The 19075-nt window shown below is 43.4% G+C and overlaps 1 protein-coding gene across 1 annotated transcript in view; it reads right to left on the bottom strand.

The window, feature by feature from the left end:
• The window catches only part of LOC144593506 (testis development-related protein-like), a 31035-nt gene extending 17693 nt beyond the window's left edge, over positions 1 to 13342 (bottom strand). The window contains exons 1-2 of the mRNA XM_078399177.1: positions 12950 to 13342; positions 11234 to 11293 (exon numbers count right to left, since the gene is read on the bottom strand). Of these exons, the coding sequence (XP_078255303.1) occupies positions 11234 to 11293; positions 12950 to 13021 (132 nt within the window). The 5' untranslated portion in view covers positions 13022 to 13342. The remainder of the gene's footprint in view (positions 1 to 11233; positions 11294 to 12949) is intronic.
• Between the last annotated feature and the right edge of the window lie 5733 nt (positions 13343 to 19075).

Raw genomic sequence — 19075 nt, 5'->3', positions numbered from 1 at the left:
GGGGCATGGTGGGCTAAAAGGCTTGTTACTGCACTAAACCTATGACAATGATCATCATATTCTTAGTTTGTTCAGTCATTGTCATATTAAAATAAAGGCACTTTTGAACTGATGACAAATTCAAGATTACATCTAACTGGAGTTGAAATTGTCATTATGAGAAAAATCTGATTCACTACAGTAAACCCTTGTTATAATGGACTATGGGGGAGGGGGGGGGGGTGGAGAGAAGAAGCTTGGGCAGCTTACAACCCAGTGGTATATTGATTTCTCTAATTTCAAGTCACACTTGCCTTCCCTCTCTCACCCTTCCTCTCCCACCCTAGTCGTCCTGCTAGTTTCACTGTTCTTATCTCTTCATTATCACCTCCACAGCCAACAACGGACCATTGTGGGCTCCTTGGCCATCTTTGATTTGGTGCCAGCTTTGATTTATTCTATACCTTTTCATTCAGATGGTGATGAGTCAGAATATAGAAGTGAGATCGACCAATTGGTGCCAGCACAATAACCTGGCTCTCAATATCAATAAAACCAATGAACTGATTGTGGACTTTGGAAGAGGAAGGATGAGGACCCACAATCCTCTTTACATCAATAGGAGTCAAAAACTTCAAATTCCTGGGCGTGCGTATTTCCAAATATCTTTCATGGACCCAGCACACTGATGCAATTATAAATAAAGCACATCAATACCTCTACTTCCTGAGAAGATTATGGAGATCCGGTATGTCAGAGAGGATTCTCTTGAACTTCTACAGGTGTACAGTAGAGAGCACATTGACTGGTTGCATCATGGCCAGATTCAGCAACTTGAACGCCCGGGAGTGGAAAAGACTGCAAAAAGTTGTGAACACTGTCCAGTCCCTCGCCAGCTCTGACCTCCCCACCATCGAAGGGATTTATCGGAGTCGCTGCCTCAAAAAGGCAGCCAGCATCATCAGAGACCCACACCATCCTGGCCACACACTCATTTCACCCCCGCCATCGGGAAGAAGGTAAAGGAGCCTGAAAAATGTAATGTCCAGGTTCAGGAACAGCTTATTCCCTACAGCCTTAAACACTACAACCTCACATGAGCTCTGAACTACAATAGACTTATTATTATTGCACTACTGTTGTTTGTTTCTTATGTGTACGTATGTGTGTATGTGTATTTATACACACTGAACTTTTAATTCTCTCTCATTTATCATATTGTTTACCGTGTACTACATTTACATATTCTGTTGTGCTGCAGCAAGTAAGAATTTCACTGTTCTCTCTGAGACATATGACAATAAAACACTCTTGACTAGTTCCCCTCTCCCCTGACTCTGGTGACGTTTTGGGTCGAGACCCTTTTCCAGACTATTCCTTTTCTCTGGAGATGCTGCCTGTCCCGCTGAGTTGCTCCAGCATTTTATGTTTATCTTCAGTGATTGGACAGTCTTTTTTCCAGGTTTGGGGAAATCAAGAACTAGCAGGCATAGGTTTAAGGCGAGAAGGGAAAGATTTAATTGAGCAACATTTTTCACACCGAGGGTGGTACATATATGGAACAAGCTGACAGAAGAAGTGGTTCAGGCAGGTATAATAACAACATTAATTTTCCCTTTGGACAGGTACATGGTTAGGAAAGATTTAGAGGGGTATGGGTCAAAAGTGGGCAAATGGAACTAGAATAGATGCACATTCTGGAGCCAAGGGCCTGTTTCCGTGCGACTTGATGACTGTAACAAACCTCAGCTGCAAGGGTCATGCCTTTTTTTTGGGGGTGTAATTTTGATGCTTATTTAATGCTTTTGTTGTTGGACTGTGGGTGATTGAATTAACATTTTGTTCAAGATGGCCGCGCCGTTGTGTTTGGCTGTATGTTTCTTTTTTTTCCTAGTCAGATGTGCAGCACTTTGGTCAACGTGGGTTGTTTTTAAATGTGCTATACAAATAAATTGACTTGACTTGACTTGACTTGTTTCACGAGCAGCCTTTGTTCATAAGGTCATACGTGATAGGAGTAGAATTAGGCCATTCAGCCCATCAAATCTACTCCACCATTCAATCATGGCTGATCGATCTCTCCCTCCCAACCCCATTCTCCTGCCTTCTCCCCATAACCTCGGACATCTGTACTAATCAAGAATCCATCTATCCATGCCTTGAAAATATCCACTGACAGTCTCTACAGCCTTCTGTGGCAAAGAATTCCACAGATCCACCACTCTCGAACTAAAGGCATTTCTCCTCATCTCCTTCCTAAAAGAACATCTTTCAATTCTGAGGCCATGACCTCAAGTGTGAAGCCCCCCTCATTCTTCTAAACTCCAGCGAGTACATGCCGGCAAATGCTCATCGTAGGCTAACCTACTTATTCTTGTAAACCTCCTCTGGACCCTCTCCAGAGCCAGCACATCCTTCCTCAGATATGGGGTCCAAAATTGCTCGCAATATTCCAAATGCGGCCTGACCAGCGCCTGATAGAGCCTCAGAGTTCTTCATACAACAGAAAAAAATATCTTGGGTGACACTTAGTGACCCGACTGTTGAAACCTAAATGACTGTGGAATAACCCTGGAACCTTTGGACTCTATTTTAACAATTCCTTCCCTTTTGCATCCAAGTCCAAAGTCCATCAAATGGAATGCTTGCCAGAGACCCATTAAATGCAGGATTTGCAATTGATTCACAAGGCACCATGCTCTGCCTAGTTTTGCATTAAACATTGATTTTCTGCGTCAATGAGTTGCATGTTCAACTGAGAGACCTACACGAGCTTCAGAATTTACCAAATGATTGGGTCGCTGCCCCAAACTGTAAAGAAACTAAAATCCAAACCTTTATTTTTTCTTGCTTGCAAAATGTAATCATGCAAAGAAACTGCAGGCTTAAGTTTCCACGAGATTATTTTCCTTTAAGATCGTCAGGTCATAAGTAATAGGAACAGAATTAGGCCATTCGGCCCATGAAGTCTACTCCGCCATTCAATCATGGCTGATCCATCTTTCCCTCCCATCCCCATTCTCCTGCCTTCTCCCCATAACCCCTGACACACTGAACATTAGTCTCTCCCCTTTTTATTTCTCCTGTTTCACAAGTCGGTCCTGCAGCTAAAGGATTGCAATGCATGGCAAGAGATCTTGTCTCCAATTGTCTACAGCAGGACTACAATTCCCACTATTTTGATCCGAGCACAAGAATGTTGTCAATAATTTGGGGTACATAAACACACGTGACTTTGCTGTTCCACTTATTGATCCAGAAGAATAGAAAATAGAAATTCAATGCATGAGATGATCAGTGCCGTCTTTAGACTTTAGAGATACAGCGTGGAAACAGGCCCATCAGCCCATAGCGTCCGTACCGACCAGCGATCAACCCATACACCAGCACAATCCAACACACCAGGGACAATTTATACTTAACAGAAGTCAATTAACCTACAAACTTGCATGTTTATGGAGTGTGGGAGGATACTAGACCACCCGGAGAAAAACACGGTCACAGGGAGAACGTACAAACTCCATGCAGGCAGCACCCGTAGTCAGGATCAAACCTGGGTCTCTGGCGCTGTAAGGCAGCAACTCTCCCACTGCGTTGCCCACATAATCAGTAAAACAAACAATGCACACCATAATAATAGAATCAGGACGAAATATTTTCACTGGGGGCAGTACACTGGATTCGGTACATTATCTCAGTGTCATACATTTCTATTCTGACCTCTCCAAAACATCCAAAAAATGCCAATGGCAAAGTGCTGGAGTAACTCAGCGGATCAGACAACGTCTCTGGAGAACATGGATGCCTCCTGAACCCATGCAGAACTCATTACTTGCATTAACATTACTACTAACTTCCATCCTGCCCGCAAATTCACTTGGACTCTGACACCTCTCCCATTTCTTGATTACTCCTTCTTGATCACAGGGGCCAGTCTATCGACTTACATCTACTACAAACCCACCAACTCCCTCAGTTATCTGGGCTGCACCTCCCCCCTTCCCTGCCTCTTGACACTACTCTCAATTTCTCAGCCGCTGCCGCAACTGTTCCCAAGATTAGGCTTTCCATTCGAGGACATCCGATGGATCTCACCCAGGTCTCCTTTCTGTAGCGTAGTTCTGGTCCTGCACCCCCTACACACAGATGGAACAAGGGGAGAGTTCCCCTAGTTCTTGCCTTCCACCCGTCCAACCTCCACATCCAACGTGGCAGTGCAAGAGTTGCTGCCTTGCAACGCCAGAGACCCGGGTTCGATCGTGGCCATGGATGCTGTCTGTACAGTGTTTGTACCTTCTCCCCGTGACCTGCGTGGGTTTTCTCCGGGTTCTCCGTTTTCTTCCCACTTCAAGACATACAGGTTTGTACAATTGTCCCTGATCACTGGTCGCCATGGACCCTGTGGGCTGAAGGACCCTGGACTCAGTGTTTCTGCGCTTATCTCTAAACTAAACCAAACATCATTTTCCAACATTGTCGCCACCTTCAATATGATCCCATGACCGGCCGCATCTTCTCATCTTCACCCCTTTCTGCCTTCTGCAGGGATCACTCCCTCCACATCTCCTTAGCTCACTCATCCCATCCCACCCCCTCCCCAGGTACTTTCCCCTGCCACTGCAGGAGATGCAACACCCGTCCCTATACCTCCCTCACATCCACCCAAGGACTCCAGCAGTCCCTCTAGGTGAGACTGAAGTTCACGTGCACCTCCTCTACTGCATTCAGTGTGGCCTCCTGTACATCCAAGAGACCAAGCGAAGACTAGGTGATCGTTTCGCCAAACATATGCGCTCGATCTGCCAAGGTTTACCAGATCTCCCGGTTGCTAACCATTTTAACATCCCTTCCCATTCCCATACTGACCTTCCTTTCCTAGGCCTCCTACATTGTCAGAGTGAGGCCGCCAGCAAACTGGAGGAACAGAATCTTATATTCTGCTTATATCCCAACTGTAGAACATTGAATCATCTAATTTTAGGTAACTAACCCACAAACAACCCTTCCTAAAGTCTCACGCCCCCTTCCCTCTGTCCCACCTGGATTCATAGGCAGTCCATTTCTCCACCCCTCCCCTTTCTCTCGCATCACAATTCGCACCTCAATTATCCTTATCTCCCACCTTTGTGTTTTTGTTTCAGGCCTGTGTCAATCCACCTGCCCATCAAATACCCACCCCCTCGATGATATTCACCTATCACTTACCAGGCTTTGTCCTGGCCCTCCTCTCTTCCATCTTTCTCTCCCCCCCCCCCCCCCCACTCCAACCACCACAATCAGCCTGAAGGGTCCCAACCCAAAACGTCACCTATCCATTTAATTAAGAGCATTTAGGCAAGAACACAAACTTTTCCAACCCAGTAATTTAAACACCCAATGCTTCTTTCTCTTTCCTTCTGGTTTTCTGCATTTCACAGTCCACCCATCGTGTTATCCAGCTCCATTATTTTCCACCTGCCCTCCATTCGCACATTAAACCTTTTGGTTCTCCTATCCGCTCCCCCAACTTGTTCCATCTGCCTATCTTCCCTCTCCTCTATAGTCCCAATTATCAACCTCATTACCTACCAGATTCCGTAGGTGCAGCCTCGTTTCCCCTTCTCACCTCCCAGCCTTTGCCTGTACATCCACCCGCCACTCCCCCATCTGCTCCCATTTCCTTTCTAATTTGTCTCCACCTACTGCACATCATTCCCCGTTTATACCTCTCTCTCTCCTGGCTCCATCTGCCCCCATCGTGGTGAGTGTGTTTGAAGTTTTAAAACATCATAATATATTCTCTACAATCCTTATCTCGCCTGCTTAGAATTTCACCTTAGTTGAAACACTGCATGCACTGACAGCTAAACCATTTAGTCCGGATGTGGTTGGATGTTGATAGCTACTGTTTCTGTACTAGCTGTCATCTGCATTCATTCATGTGGTGGGTGAGTGAGGGGAGTTGCTGATTGTGGGGAGGAAGGAAGGCACTCGAGATGAAATTAGTTCGGTGGTAACATTACTGTGCCGTTTAAACAAAATATTTTGCAGTGGAATCTCAGAGCTACCTGCTCGCCATTTGTGGTCTAACCAAACTTCTCCAGTTACAACATGTATACCATTTATACTCTACCCCCATAAATCTCCATCCTCACGTAGCTCTTGCCTGCCACCCCCTCTCACCTCATTACACTGGTCATCTCACCCCGACGCTCTCAGTCCTGGTGCAACGTTTCAACCTGAAACATCCAATCTCCCTTTGCCTCTATCGATGCCATTTTTATCCACCGAGTTTGGACATAGTTTGTTTGTGCTGCAGATTTCAGCATCTGCAATCTCTTGCGTCTCCATACCCACAATACTGCTATGGAGAGAATTTCAGGATTTTAGATCAGCGACAGTGAAAGCACAGCTATATATTTCCATGCTACGATGGTGTGGGGCTTGGAGGGCAACCTCCAAGTGGTGGCGTTCCCATGCCTTTGGCCTTCGAGCTGGTGGAGGTCGTGAGTTTGGAAGCTATATTCCAAGTAGTCTAGGAAAAAAAACCTACAGATGCTGGTTTAAATCGAAGGTAGACACAAAATGCTGGAGTAACTCAGCGGGTCAGACAGCATCTCGGGAGAGAAGGAATGAAGAAGGTTCAGTCTGAAGAAGGGTCTTGACCAGAAACATCACCCATTGCTTCTCTCCCGAGATGCTGCCTGACCCACTGAGTTACTCCAGCATTTTGTGTCCAAGTAGTCTAAGTGAGTACATCCTGTTGACACTAAAAAATGGTGTCACTGTTCGTCAGTGGTGGAAAAAGTAAATGATTGTGGATGGGGTGCCTATTAAGTGGCCTGCTATGTCATGTATGGCAGAGCGTCGAGTGTTATTGAATACCGTTCAATTTCTGAATAAAGGCAATGGCAGCCCCAGGCTATTGACAGTGGGGTTTCAGTGTTGGTAATGCCATTGATGTCAGCAGATGCTAAGAGGATTTTGTTCATGTTGGAAATCATCAGTACCTCACACGTGTAGCATGAATGTTATTTGTCATCTATCAACATATTGTTCAGGTCATGTTGCTTTTCAATGTGGACTGCTTCATTATCCCAGTCATCATTGAACATCCTTACGATTAAAGGAAGATCATTGATAAAGCAGTTGAGATTTGGGCAGAGGACACCACCCTGACGAATTCCTACATAGTAGTCCTGTGATTGAGATAATAATTAACCTCCATTCCCCACTACCATCTTTTTGTGTCTAGTATGATTACAGCTAGTGTAATCCAATAACACCATCAATGTGTCAATATGGTTTAGGTTCCTCAGAAATGAGGAGACAAGATCTTACTGAACTGCCAGTAAGCATATGCATGTCACAAATATTGCATGAAATCCCATGTTTAACTTGATCGAGTTTCCACATTCTTTAAAAATTGATTCAAGAAGCGTCAAGTACATTTCACCCTTTTGGGTCAAGACCCTGCATCTGGACTGGGACAGAACAGGAAAGACCTTCAGTATATAGCAATATGAAGAGAGATGGGATAAACATTGGTATGTGATAGGCAAAACCAGATGGGGAGTGCGTGATGCACAGATGTTACCAGATGGAGGAGGTAGGGGGACAGATTCAAAAGTTAAGAGGGTTTATTTGTCATATATACTGAATGTTAACAAGAACAATAAGATTATTCCTTGCTGCAGTTTAACAGGAACATTAGATGCAACAATAAATATATAATGATCAGTTATTTGAAGAAAACTATATAAAACCTCTTGGACATAAACGTAGATGGGTTGGTTTGCAGATGACACCACGATTGGTGCAGTTGTGGATTGTGAGAAAGGATGTCAAGGTATACAGCAGGATATTTATCAGCTACAGAAGTGGGTGGGGAAATGGCAAATGGAGGTTAATCCGAGCAAGTGCAAGGTGGTGCACTTTGGGAGGTCAAATGTCAAATACAATTAATGTACAGAGGGATCTTGGGGTCCAAGTCCTTGGCTCCCTGAAATTGGCAATGCGAGTAGATAGAGTGGTAAAGAAGGCACATCGTATGCTTGCCTTCATAGGTTGAAGGACTGAGTGAGTACAAGAGCCAGGATGACATGATGCAACTTCGTAGGACATTAGTTAAGCCGCATTTGAAATATTGAGTGCGGGTCTGGTCACCCCACCACAGAAAGAATGTGGAGGCTTTGGAAAGGGTCCTTGGTCTTCGGTACCCCGGGATACTCCCGTCGTGTGCACGGCTTCTGTGATACCAAACTAAACTCCTCACAGAATTGGCTTAATGGTAGGAAGCCGAGGGTTCTCGTCAAAGGTTTCTTTTTTTTTGGACTGCAGGCCTGCATCTGGTGGTGTGCCATAAAGATGGGTGCTGGGTTCATTGACGTCTGTCATCTAGATCAATGATTTGGATAAGAATGTGCAAGGTATCATTTGTACATTTGCAGATGACAGTAAAATAGGCAGTATCATACACACTGAAGATGGTTGTCACAAAATCAGCAGGATCTTGATCAACTGGACAACAGGGTTAAGGAGTGGCTCATGGAACTTAATACAGATAAGTGTGAAGTGTTGCATTTTGCGAAGTCTTTCATAGTGAATGATAGGGCTCCAGGGAGTGTTGTACAGCAGAGGGATCAAGGAGTACATGCATTGTTCTCTGAAAGCTGCGTCACAGGTAGACAGGGTGGAAAAAATGATTTTGGGCATTTTGGCCTTCAGTAGTCAAAGAAACAATGGAACTATCAGAGAAAGTGGTTGAGGCAGGCACAAATACAACATTTAAGAGACACTTAGACAGGTAGGTGGGTCCAAAAAATGTTTAGAGGGATATTGGCCAAATGCAGGCAAATGGAACTAATTGGTCAGCAAGACCAGGTTGGAGTGAAGGGCCTATGTCCGTACTGTTTGACTCTGACCTTGGGTCACTAATGGAATTCCCGGAATGCAAGTCTACTTTCATTTCTCTGCTTCAGAGAGAAAAAAAAAAGAATGACTGGGGAGTCTAAAATGTTTGCATTCTTTTCTTTCAAGCTCCAAACGGCATAACTTATAAAACACTTGCTATCCTTTTTCCCCCAGTTCTTTACTCTTATATTCTGTTTTCCTGTTTTATAAATTCAGGTTTATGACTTTAAACAGTGTGCAGCAAATATTTTCATGGCTTAAGACCATTTTTTTAAAGCAGGAAATATGTTGCGAGTGGACAACCACTTTAACAGAAACGAAATGCAAGCATCGGTATTAATGGCTGACACGAGGGAGCACAAAACGTAATTTCATAAACTATAGATGCTACAAAACTTGGAAATGTACTCATCTGTGCAGAGAGTGGTAACTGAACCCATGGTTAGCAGAATGGGATGGAGAGTTGGCAATTAAAATTCAACATGGTAATTTGAAATCTTAATTTTAGAAAGGAAAATGAGGAAAGATGATGCAAACTAAATGGTACAATTTGATGAGGGTGCAGGTACAAACATGTCAATTTTATTGGACGGTGACCAGACAATTCTAAAAATGCACGCATGATCATTGGCCTTATACACTGAGAACCAAAGGGCAAAGTCAAGGAGGTTACGATAACCTATTGTAATTTTATACTGTTTAGGCCAGAGATTTCTGGGCAAAACCCTTCAGGAAAGATTCGAGACATTGCTAAATTTCTGTTTGTACCCTTGCCAAAGGGGTAATGGGGGATGAAAGATTTTATCTCTATGGAAGGAGGAAAGTAAATGGAGCTGTTTCTCATGCAGTGACAAAGTTTAGCCAAGGATTTGACATATGTTCAGCAACATGAAACACATTGACCGAATATGTAAGGAACTGCAGAGGATCAGGAAACAGAGGATTCACACTGTATTCGAAGACAAGAGGAACAGAGAGGAAAAATAGTTTTTGGATTCACTGCCTGACAGTGAGATGAATGGAGATTCATTAAAAAATGTCAAACATTAAATTGAATACATTTGAAAACCAGCATGGTTGTGAGGAAAGACCAGGGGAATGCAGCTAATTGCATATTTCTTTCAACAGGTTAGCTTTGGGTCAATGAACAAAATGCTATTCCTGCACTCTCATTCTATGACTTTATAAGTCGTCAAAGGCCCATTGGCAAATGAGTCGCCAATGAGACAATTCAAAGGTAGAGTGGGCTCATAATCTCAAATCCTCACACTTAACACCCTAATTTGAGTCTGATGCAAAGACATAAAATAATGTTTTGGATGGCAGGAAGTTGCAACTCATTCTCTCAATTAGTAGTCTCCACTGCACAATCTCCATGGGTGCGGACATCAAATATGACACTCGTCTGTCAGAGAATATACATCGGGGTCACTGACCCCATCTCAAATTACAAGAGAGTAATGTATCTTTAAGAGAACATCAATAGTAAACAGTTGGCAATAAAAACCAAAGCACCAAGTGAAGGGGCAGCAGAGAGTGCTTTAATACCCATCACCTAGGCAACACATTGGTGTCGCCGTAGAGCTTGTACAACATGGTAATTGCATTGTTTTGGTTCAAAGAAAACTCAGCAAGTTGTATCTCAGCAAATCATATTTAAATCGACTTGGCCATACTAAATTGTCTCAACCAACAGTATGCAAACTCACAAATGTTGTAATTGACAGAAAGTGTTTTGTATCATACATGTTTAAAAAGATAAATTTACATTTTTCTTATTGTAAGATGTTCCCATTGATTTCAAACAGCTGTTAAAATGACCATGATACCACACACAAGAACGGCAAACAAAGTATACGTCGTCTCTTTCCAGCTTACAACCCCCCCTCGCTCTCCACCCCCCCTTTCAAATCAGCCTGAAGGAGGGTTCTGACCCAAATGCTGCCTGACTCGCTGAATTCCACCAGCACTTTGTGTTTGCTTAGCATAAACAGTTGTTATCTTTCTTCAGTTTTTAAATAATTCAATAAGAAAAAAATGCATGATTAACCATTTGCCACAAAGAATCTACTGAGATCAGAATATTGCCATTACTAATTCATAATATTGACCCTGTCATTACTAATTTATAATGTTGTTCCAGTCTCCTCACAGCATAATTCACCAAACTACTTGGCAACAGAGATAGAATGAGCACCACTGTTTTAACTAGATTAATGAAAGGTAAAGCTTGTTCAGCAGAACAATTTCTGCTTCAGCTTCAGTTGCTAAAACAAAAGCTAAAGTTCAAACAAGTGAATGGAACATTACACAGCAATCCATCAACATGCACAAGAGGTTCTGAGGGAAAACAGACTCCTACCTTTGTTGCGAGCTGAGAGACAGAACTTGTAGCCTCTTCTGGAAGCAATGGATCCTTGCTCTGAAACAGGTCATGGAATAGATATTTCAAGCATGTTACAGTTCACAAAAACTGTAACACAGACTCAAATGAGCTAAGTAGAAGAACTAAAAATTGCCATAAACGCAGACCTTAAAAGGGAATGCATCGTCGACCATTCAAAATATATAAAAATATAGGAAGCACCTCTGGAGGGGTTAACATTGCAGCTTGCTTTTTGACACTTCATCTAACCATATTTTCTACTTTGATAGGCCTTATCTGGCTCCAAAGAAATTGCTGAAGGAGCTAAAATGCACAGATATGGTATCATTGATCTGCATGCAACTAAAAGACCAGTTTAAGCTGGTGAGAACACATTTGCATGCCTTGTACAATTCTGGTCTCCCAGCTATGAAAGGAATGTCATTAAATTGGAAAAGGTGCAAAAAAAAGATTCACGGGATTTTGCCTGGGCTTGAGTTATTGGGAGAGGTTGGATAAACTGGGACTTTTTTTCTTTGGAATACAGGAGATTGAAGAGAGACCTTGTTGAGGTGTACAAGATTATGAGGGGCATAGATAAAGTGAACAGTCAGACTTTTGCCCAGGATAGAGAATCATAAAACTAGAGGGACAGCTTTAAGGTAAGAGGGGAGAGATTTAAAGGGAAAGGGGTAGCTTTTTCACTTAGAGAGTAGTCCTCATCTGAAATGAGCTGCCAGACGAAGCTATGGAAGCAGATATCATTATGACTTTTAAAGGACATATGTATAGGAAGGGTTTAGAAAGCTAGGGGCCAAATGGGACCTTCCCAATATGCCACCTTGGTTAGCATGGGCATGGAGGGCCTGTTTTCACATGTACATTCTAAATTCTTTAGAGATGTGATTTAAAAAAAGCTTCAACGATTAGTATTTCAATAAAATTCAATTTTCAGGGATAATGACAATAATAATAATAATAATAATAATGGTTCAATGGTCCTTTTGTTAATGAAACATTAACATTAATAATAACAGCAAGAATAACCATTTGCAGTGTTACCAACTACTCTTTTCACTATCTGCATTCACTCGCCTACTCCTCGCTCAGCTCACTAAGAGCTGCATTAGAGCATAATATAAGAAAATAACTGCAGATGCTGGTACAAATCGTAGGTATTTATTTCACAAAATGCTGGAGTAACTCAGCAGGTCAGGCGGCATCTCGGGAGAGAAGGAATGGGCGACGCTTCGGGTCGAGACCCTTCTTCTGCATTAGAGCATTACAGGTCGGCGGACGAGTCTGTGGACTTTCTTCCCTGCCTGGGACCACTCGGCTCCAGAAGGTACAATTGTTCTTCGCATTGCGCGACATTAGACGTTCAATTTACTCTTTTTTTTTTTTTTTAAAGCAAAATTAAAAACGTCCACCTCGGTCAGACACGCCATTGCATTGCCTTCCCTGACGGGTCGGGGGCTGTTGAGCTGCTCGCTGGGCAAGGCAAGGCAGGGAGGGGCAAGGGAAGGCCGGGCTGGCTGCATGCATGAAGTTAGCGCGCATTTTCACAGCAGACTACCGAATAACGGACCTGCAAAAGGCAAGCCTGTGCTGTGCACTTTGGCGAGCAGCACCCACCCACCCACAGCTGAACATCAATGCACACGTTCAAAAAGACCATGTCCTCCCAGTTATTAAACATACTAGAGCCCCTACCTTCGACACCTCCTGTGGCTTGGCGTCTTCGGAGTCGTAATCCTTCAGCCCCCTGTGCTTGATTTTCCACATGATCCGACGGAGGAGAAGCAGATTGCTGAGTAATGGGGCACTTGAGGGTTTTTTTTCTCTCTCCTCTCCCTCTCCTCAACGCCGGAGGCTACATCGAGTTCAACTCCTCACGATTACACGAGGATAGGCAGCATCCTCTCCGAGACTAACGGCCGGCAGACAAACCCCCCTCTCGGCCCAGAGCCAGCAACACAACACAACACAGCCCAGCACTGCACTGCCCAGCAGCACTTTCTTAATCTCTCACATGATTCACCGATGACAGTGTTTACAGGATCATTCCGACCAATCGCCGCAAGATCAAGGCAGCCTTTGCTTCTAGCTTTGTGTGGGGGAAAGATCAAAGGGGAATGCTGGCAATAGGACCGGTCATCCTCTCTCCCCTCCCCTCCTCCTCCCCTTTCGCAATTTCCTTTCTTGCTCTCTCTCCCTCCCTCCCTCCCTCCCTCCCCCCCTCCTCACCCCCTCTTTCTCATTCTCTCTCCCCACCCCCTCTTTCTCATTCTCTCTCCCCCCCTCTTTTCACTCCCTTTCCCGTTCTTGTTTTCATCTCCCCTTTTTTTCACTTTTCCAGTTATCTTTTGGGGGGGGGATACATCAACACATCACAGAGCAAGTGATGTTTTAGTGTCATAAGATGCCTTCATTAGTTTGTGGGTTTTTTCGGGTTCGGTTTCATTGCACTAGAGTTAACCAAATGTAAAATGAGATAATCGTCTAAAGTTTAACAAAAGCAATACTCCTCTTAGAATATTTTACTTTCGAGTGACAATATTTAGCCGAGAGCAGAACATCACTGTTTGGAACAGATACATTTCAGTTGGACACGAACAAAACACCTGTGCTTTTCTTTTGATGTGTTGAAATCTCCAAAATTGCATGCATTTATTATGCATGTTAATCTCGGCTGTACTGGCCTTAAATGACTTTATTTGTGGAAAAGCGCTCAGGGCAGAGTTCTTCCATAATACTTGTTTTGATACAGTTTGTTTGCCTGGAAAGGGAGGAATGTACTGGTAACTGTGTTGAAGGTTGCTTAATCTTGATAATTTCCACAACAGCCGTTTAGAAAATTGATTGTTGTATACGATTAATAGATTCAGGATATCCCGACAGTGTGAAGATATTATCTCAGAACTATGGAGGGGGATCAGAATAGAGTTTACCTCTTTGCCAAAGAATCTGGGGAGTAAACAACTTCTGAAGAAAAATATGACGTCCAGCAAGTGATTTCCTCACACACACATTGTGGGGGTCAATTTTAATGCAGCGTGACGCACATTACAAAACATGCAGTTGCATTCAAAAGTAGTGTATTGATGTGCCGTAGAAAGTAAATCTATAAAGCAACGAGCAAATTATTTGTTTTTGAAAATCCAACTACAAAATGAACGTAATTTTTTTTAAATTTTCTGTTGTTTGATTGCTTAATGCAAAAAATAGACTTCCCATGAACCAAAATCTAATAAAAGTTCCATTATCTTGCCAGTAGCTCTCACGAGCTGTATTTCAGACTAATACATCTATCAACTGAACGAGTGCCATCCATACCAATTCAGTTTCATATTAAATTCTACCCTAATATTTATTTTGTTACGTATATTCATCTAATTGACTGGGCAGTGCTGCGGTTCTTTTCCCCACAATGTTAGTTAACTAAAATATTTGGATAACGTGTGGGTATTCCAGGGTAAATAGTGCATAATATGTTATTGTTAATAATTTAAAACAGATTCTGTTCTGCAAGATCTTTTGGAAGGCAGGTCAGAATAAATGTATCAACATATCAGATCGGTGTTTCTGAATGAAATTTGATGGACTCGCATCTTGGAAATCAACCGTTCAGCCAATCTGTTTACAATTTCTCAAAAGGTTCTGAGGTCTGCCACCTCTTTTGCGTCCCTCTCGAACAGGTCTGAAACATCAAAACCCTGGAACATTGAGAGTGTGCCTCTCTTGCAACCACAATGGCCACAACGTCTTCGTCCCTGATCCAGGCTCTAAGTTCCCACAATAGTCCTTGCATTGAAATAAACACACGTCAGCCCACCAGTGTCACCGTATTCCTTAACCCCTCCCTGCCTGTCCTTCCTTTGAGACTTACTGGTCCCAACCGCTACTTTCCCAGAAGGAGCAGAGGTGTCCTGTTTCAAGAATTTGATTGAGTTTTTTGAAAGGATGTGGTGGCTTTGCAAAGAGTGTAGAGGAGGTTTGCCAGAATTATGCTTGCATGAGATGGTATTAGCTACAAGGAGAGATTGAATAGACTTGGATTGTTTTTGCTTGAATGCTAGAGGTTGAGAGGAGACTTAATAGATGTATATTAAATTAAGAGAGGCATTGATAGGGTGGACAGTCATAACAATTTTCCCAAGTTGGAAATTACAAATACTAGAGGGAATAGAGAAAACGACAAGGTTTAAAGGAGATGTGCAGGGCAAGTTTTACGGAAGATGATGGATAGAGGATCAGTTTTTTAGTTCTAGAGATACAATGTGGAAACAGGCCCTTCGGCCCATCGAGTCCACACCAACCAGCGATACCTGCACATTAACACTATCCTACACACACTAGGGACAGTTTACACATATACCAAGCCAATTAACCTACTAAACCATACGTCTTTGGAGTGTGGGACAAACCCGATGATCTCGAAGAAGACCCACGTGGTCACGGAAACTCCATACAGACAGCACCCATAGTTGGGATTGAACCCGGGTCTCTGGCGCTGCAAGAGCTGAAAGGCAGCAACTCTACTGCTGTGCCCATCTTTTAAGAGTCTTTTGGATAGTCACATGAAGGGAATGGATGGATATGAATTATGTGCAGGCAGATAAGAGTCATGTTTGGTCATCTTATCATCATGTTTGTCTCAGACATTGTGGGCCGAAGAGCTTGTTCATGCGATCTGTTCTATGTTCGATGATAAGGTCCTAAATAGTACAGAAGTTTAGATTGCATGGTATCCACAGTGAGTTAGCCAATTAAACAAAACATTGACTTGGTGGGAGGAGTCAGAGAGTGGTAGTAGGGGGGTGTTTTTCAAAGAGGAAGCCTGTGAGAATGGCCGGTGACCACACAATCATGAGGGGCATAGATAAGTTAAATGGCCACAGTCTTTCTCCCAGGGGAGGTGAGTCCAAAATGTGGAGGGCACCGATTTCAGGACAGAGGGGAAAGATTTAAAGATAACCCATTACCCAGGCATGAAACACATTCCAGGTAGAACAGTGATTATGTGTACTTCTTTATGAGATAGTGACGTGTATTCACTGCTCACAACATGCTCTACTCTACATTGGACTAGCCAGAAGCAGTTTTGATTATTACTTTATGGAGCACCTGACTCAGTGCATTTTATGATAATAAGCTTCTGTTTGCCCGTCATTTTAATTCAACTTACATTTCTAATATGACCTCTCAGTCCACAGCCGTTCATGCACAAATGCAGTGAAGCACTATGTAAGCCTAATGGGCAATGCTCCACTTAGCACATTCCATAAATAACATTGAGTTTCAACAATTTCAGTTAATGATCCACAGCTTCTTTAAAAAGTAAAAGTACAGCAGCAGCTGAAAATATGAACGATGAACCCGAAACGCTGGGAAATTTCAGCACATCAGAGAGCATTTGTGGGAGGTGTGACACCACCCGTTCCCTTGGATGGTGCCCTGATCCCCAATACTGGCTGACAGGCCCGGAAAGGCCAATCTCCAGTATTATTGGTAACATTTGGGTCAAAAGGTCATAAGTGATAGGAGTAGAATTAGGCCATTTGGCACATCAAGTCTACTCCGCCAATTTGGTAGGAGACTCATTAGTTCGGGGGGCAGACAAGAGATTCTGTGGCAGTAAACACAACTCCAGGATGCTGTGTTGCCTTTCATGTGATAGGGTCCAGGATGCCTTGGAGCGGCTGCATGGCATTGTCAAGCAGGAGGGTGAGCAGCCAGAAGATGTTGGCACAAATCACAAGGGTAGGAAAAGGAATGAGGTTCTGCAAAATGATTATAGGGAGTTAGTAAAAGGTTGAAAAGCAGGACTTCCAGGGTAGTGATATTCTGGTTACTCCCAGTGCTCCGTGCTAGTGAGGGTAGGAACAGGAAGATAGGGCAGATGAATGTGTGGCTGAGGAGTTGGTGCAGGGGTCAGGGTTTCAAATTTTTGGACCATTTGGATCTCTTCTGGGAAACTCTTAGGAAATTGGGAAGGCCAATTTATAGTGGATTGGGACCGGCAACCACTGTTCTATTGGCTTTAAGATAGTTATGGATAAAGGCAGGATGGGGCCACTAGTTAAAATTCTGAATTGAAGCAAGGTTCATGGTATTAGACAGGAACTTGCTCAAGTTGATCGGAGTAGGTTGTTAGCAGCCAAAGGAACATCTGGAAAGTGGGAAGCTTTTAAAAGTGTGGTGACAAGAGTTCAGAGCATGCTTGTTCATGTTTGAGTAAAGGGCAAGGCAGATGAATGTAAGGAAGCTTGGATGACAAGGAAAATTAAGGGTCTTCTCAGGAAAAACAAGGCATGGGACATGTATAGGTAGCTGGGAGGAAGGGTATCCCTGAAGGAATTTCGGGAACCAAGGAGCATACTTGAGAAGGCAATCAGGAAGGCAAAAAGGGGGGGGCAGGAGATAGATATGGCAGATAATATTAAGGGAAATCAGAAAATACTTTATGCACATTAAGAAAAAGAGGGTGATGACAGATAGAATTGGCCCCCTCAGAAGCCAATCTTTGTGTGAGGCTGTTGGCAATGGGCAGGATCCAAACGGAGTAGTTCTTCTGTTTTTGATTGAAATACTCTCAATAGGTATTACTCCTCTGTTTTTAATGTGGAGAAAGGGATGAAGACGGAGAAACTTGGGACAGTTAATGGATGTGTTTTGAGGATGGTCAGTATTGCGTTTAAGGAGTATGCTAAAAGTCCTGAGGCATGTGAAGGTGGACAAGCCTCCTGGGCCAGATCAGATATATTGAAGGACACTGTGAGAAGCTACAGGAGAAATTACAGGCTAAGATATATGAATAATCATTAGGTATGGGTGACTTCCTGGAAGATTGGAGGGTGGCTGATGTTGTGCCTCTATTTAAGAAGGGGTGCAAGGAAAATCCTAGGAACTATAGAGCAGTGAGCCTAACCTCGGCAGTAGGCAAATTACTCCAGAGTATTAGACAATAGACAATAGACAATAGACAATAGGTGCAGGAGGAGGCCATTCGGCCCTTTGAGCCAGCACCACCATTCAATGTGATCATGGCTGATCATTCTCAATCAGTACCCCATTCCTGCCTTCTCCCCATACCCCCTGACTCTGCTATCCTTAAGAGCTCTATCCAGCTCTCTCTTGAATGCATTCAGAGAATTGGCCTCCACTGCCTTCTGAGGCAGAGAATTCCACAGATTCACAACTCTCTGACTGAAAAAGTTTTTCCTCATCTCAGTTCTAAATGGCCTACCCCTTATTCTTAAACTGTGGCCCCTTGTTCTGGACTCCCCCAACATTGGGAACATGTTTCCTGCCTCTAACGTGTCCAACCCCTTAATAATCTTATACGTTTCGATAAGTTCTCCTCTCATCCTTCTAAATTCCAGTGTATACAAGCCTAGTCGCTCCAGTCTTTCAACATATGATAGTCCTGCCATTCCGGGAATTAACCTAGTAAACCTACGCTGCACGCCCTCAATAGCAAGAATATCCTTCCTCAAATTTGGAGACCAAAACTGCACACAGTACTCCAGGTGCGGTCTCACTAGGGCCCTGTACAACTGCAGAAGGACCTCTTTGCTCCTGTACTCAACTCCTCTTGTTATGAAGGCCAACATTCCATTGGCTTTCTTCACTGCCTGCTGTACCTGCATGCTTCCTTTCAGTGACTGATGTACCAGGACACCCAGATCTCATTGTACGTCCCCTGTTCCTAACTTGACACCATTCAGATAATACTCTGCCTTCCTATTCTTACCACCAAAGTGGATAAACTCACACTTATCCACATTAAACTGCATCTGCCATGCATCCACCCACTCACACAACCTGTCCAAGTCA

This window comes from Rhinoraja longicauda, chromosome 5 (assembly GCF_053455715.1).
Source record: "Rhinoraja longicauda isolate Sanriku21f chromosome 5, sRhiLon1.1, whole genome shotgun sequence".
Classification (NCBI taxonomy): Eukaryota; Metazoa; Chordata; class Chondrichthyes; order Rajiformes; family Arhynchobatidae; genus Rhinoraja; species Rhinoraja longicauda.
Note: the sequence above shows the minus strand (reverse complement) of the source record. Positions and strands in the feature narration are given on the sequence as shown.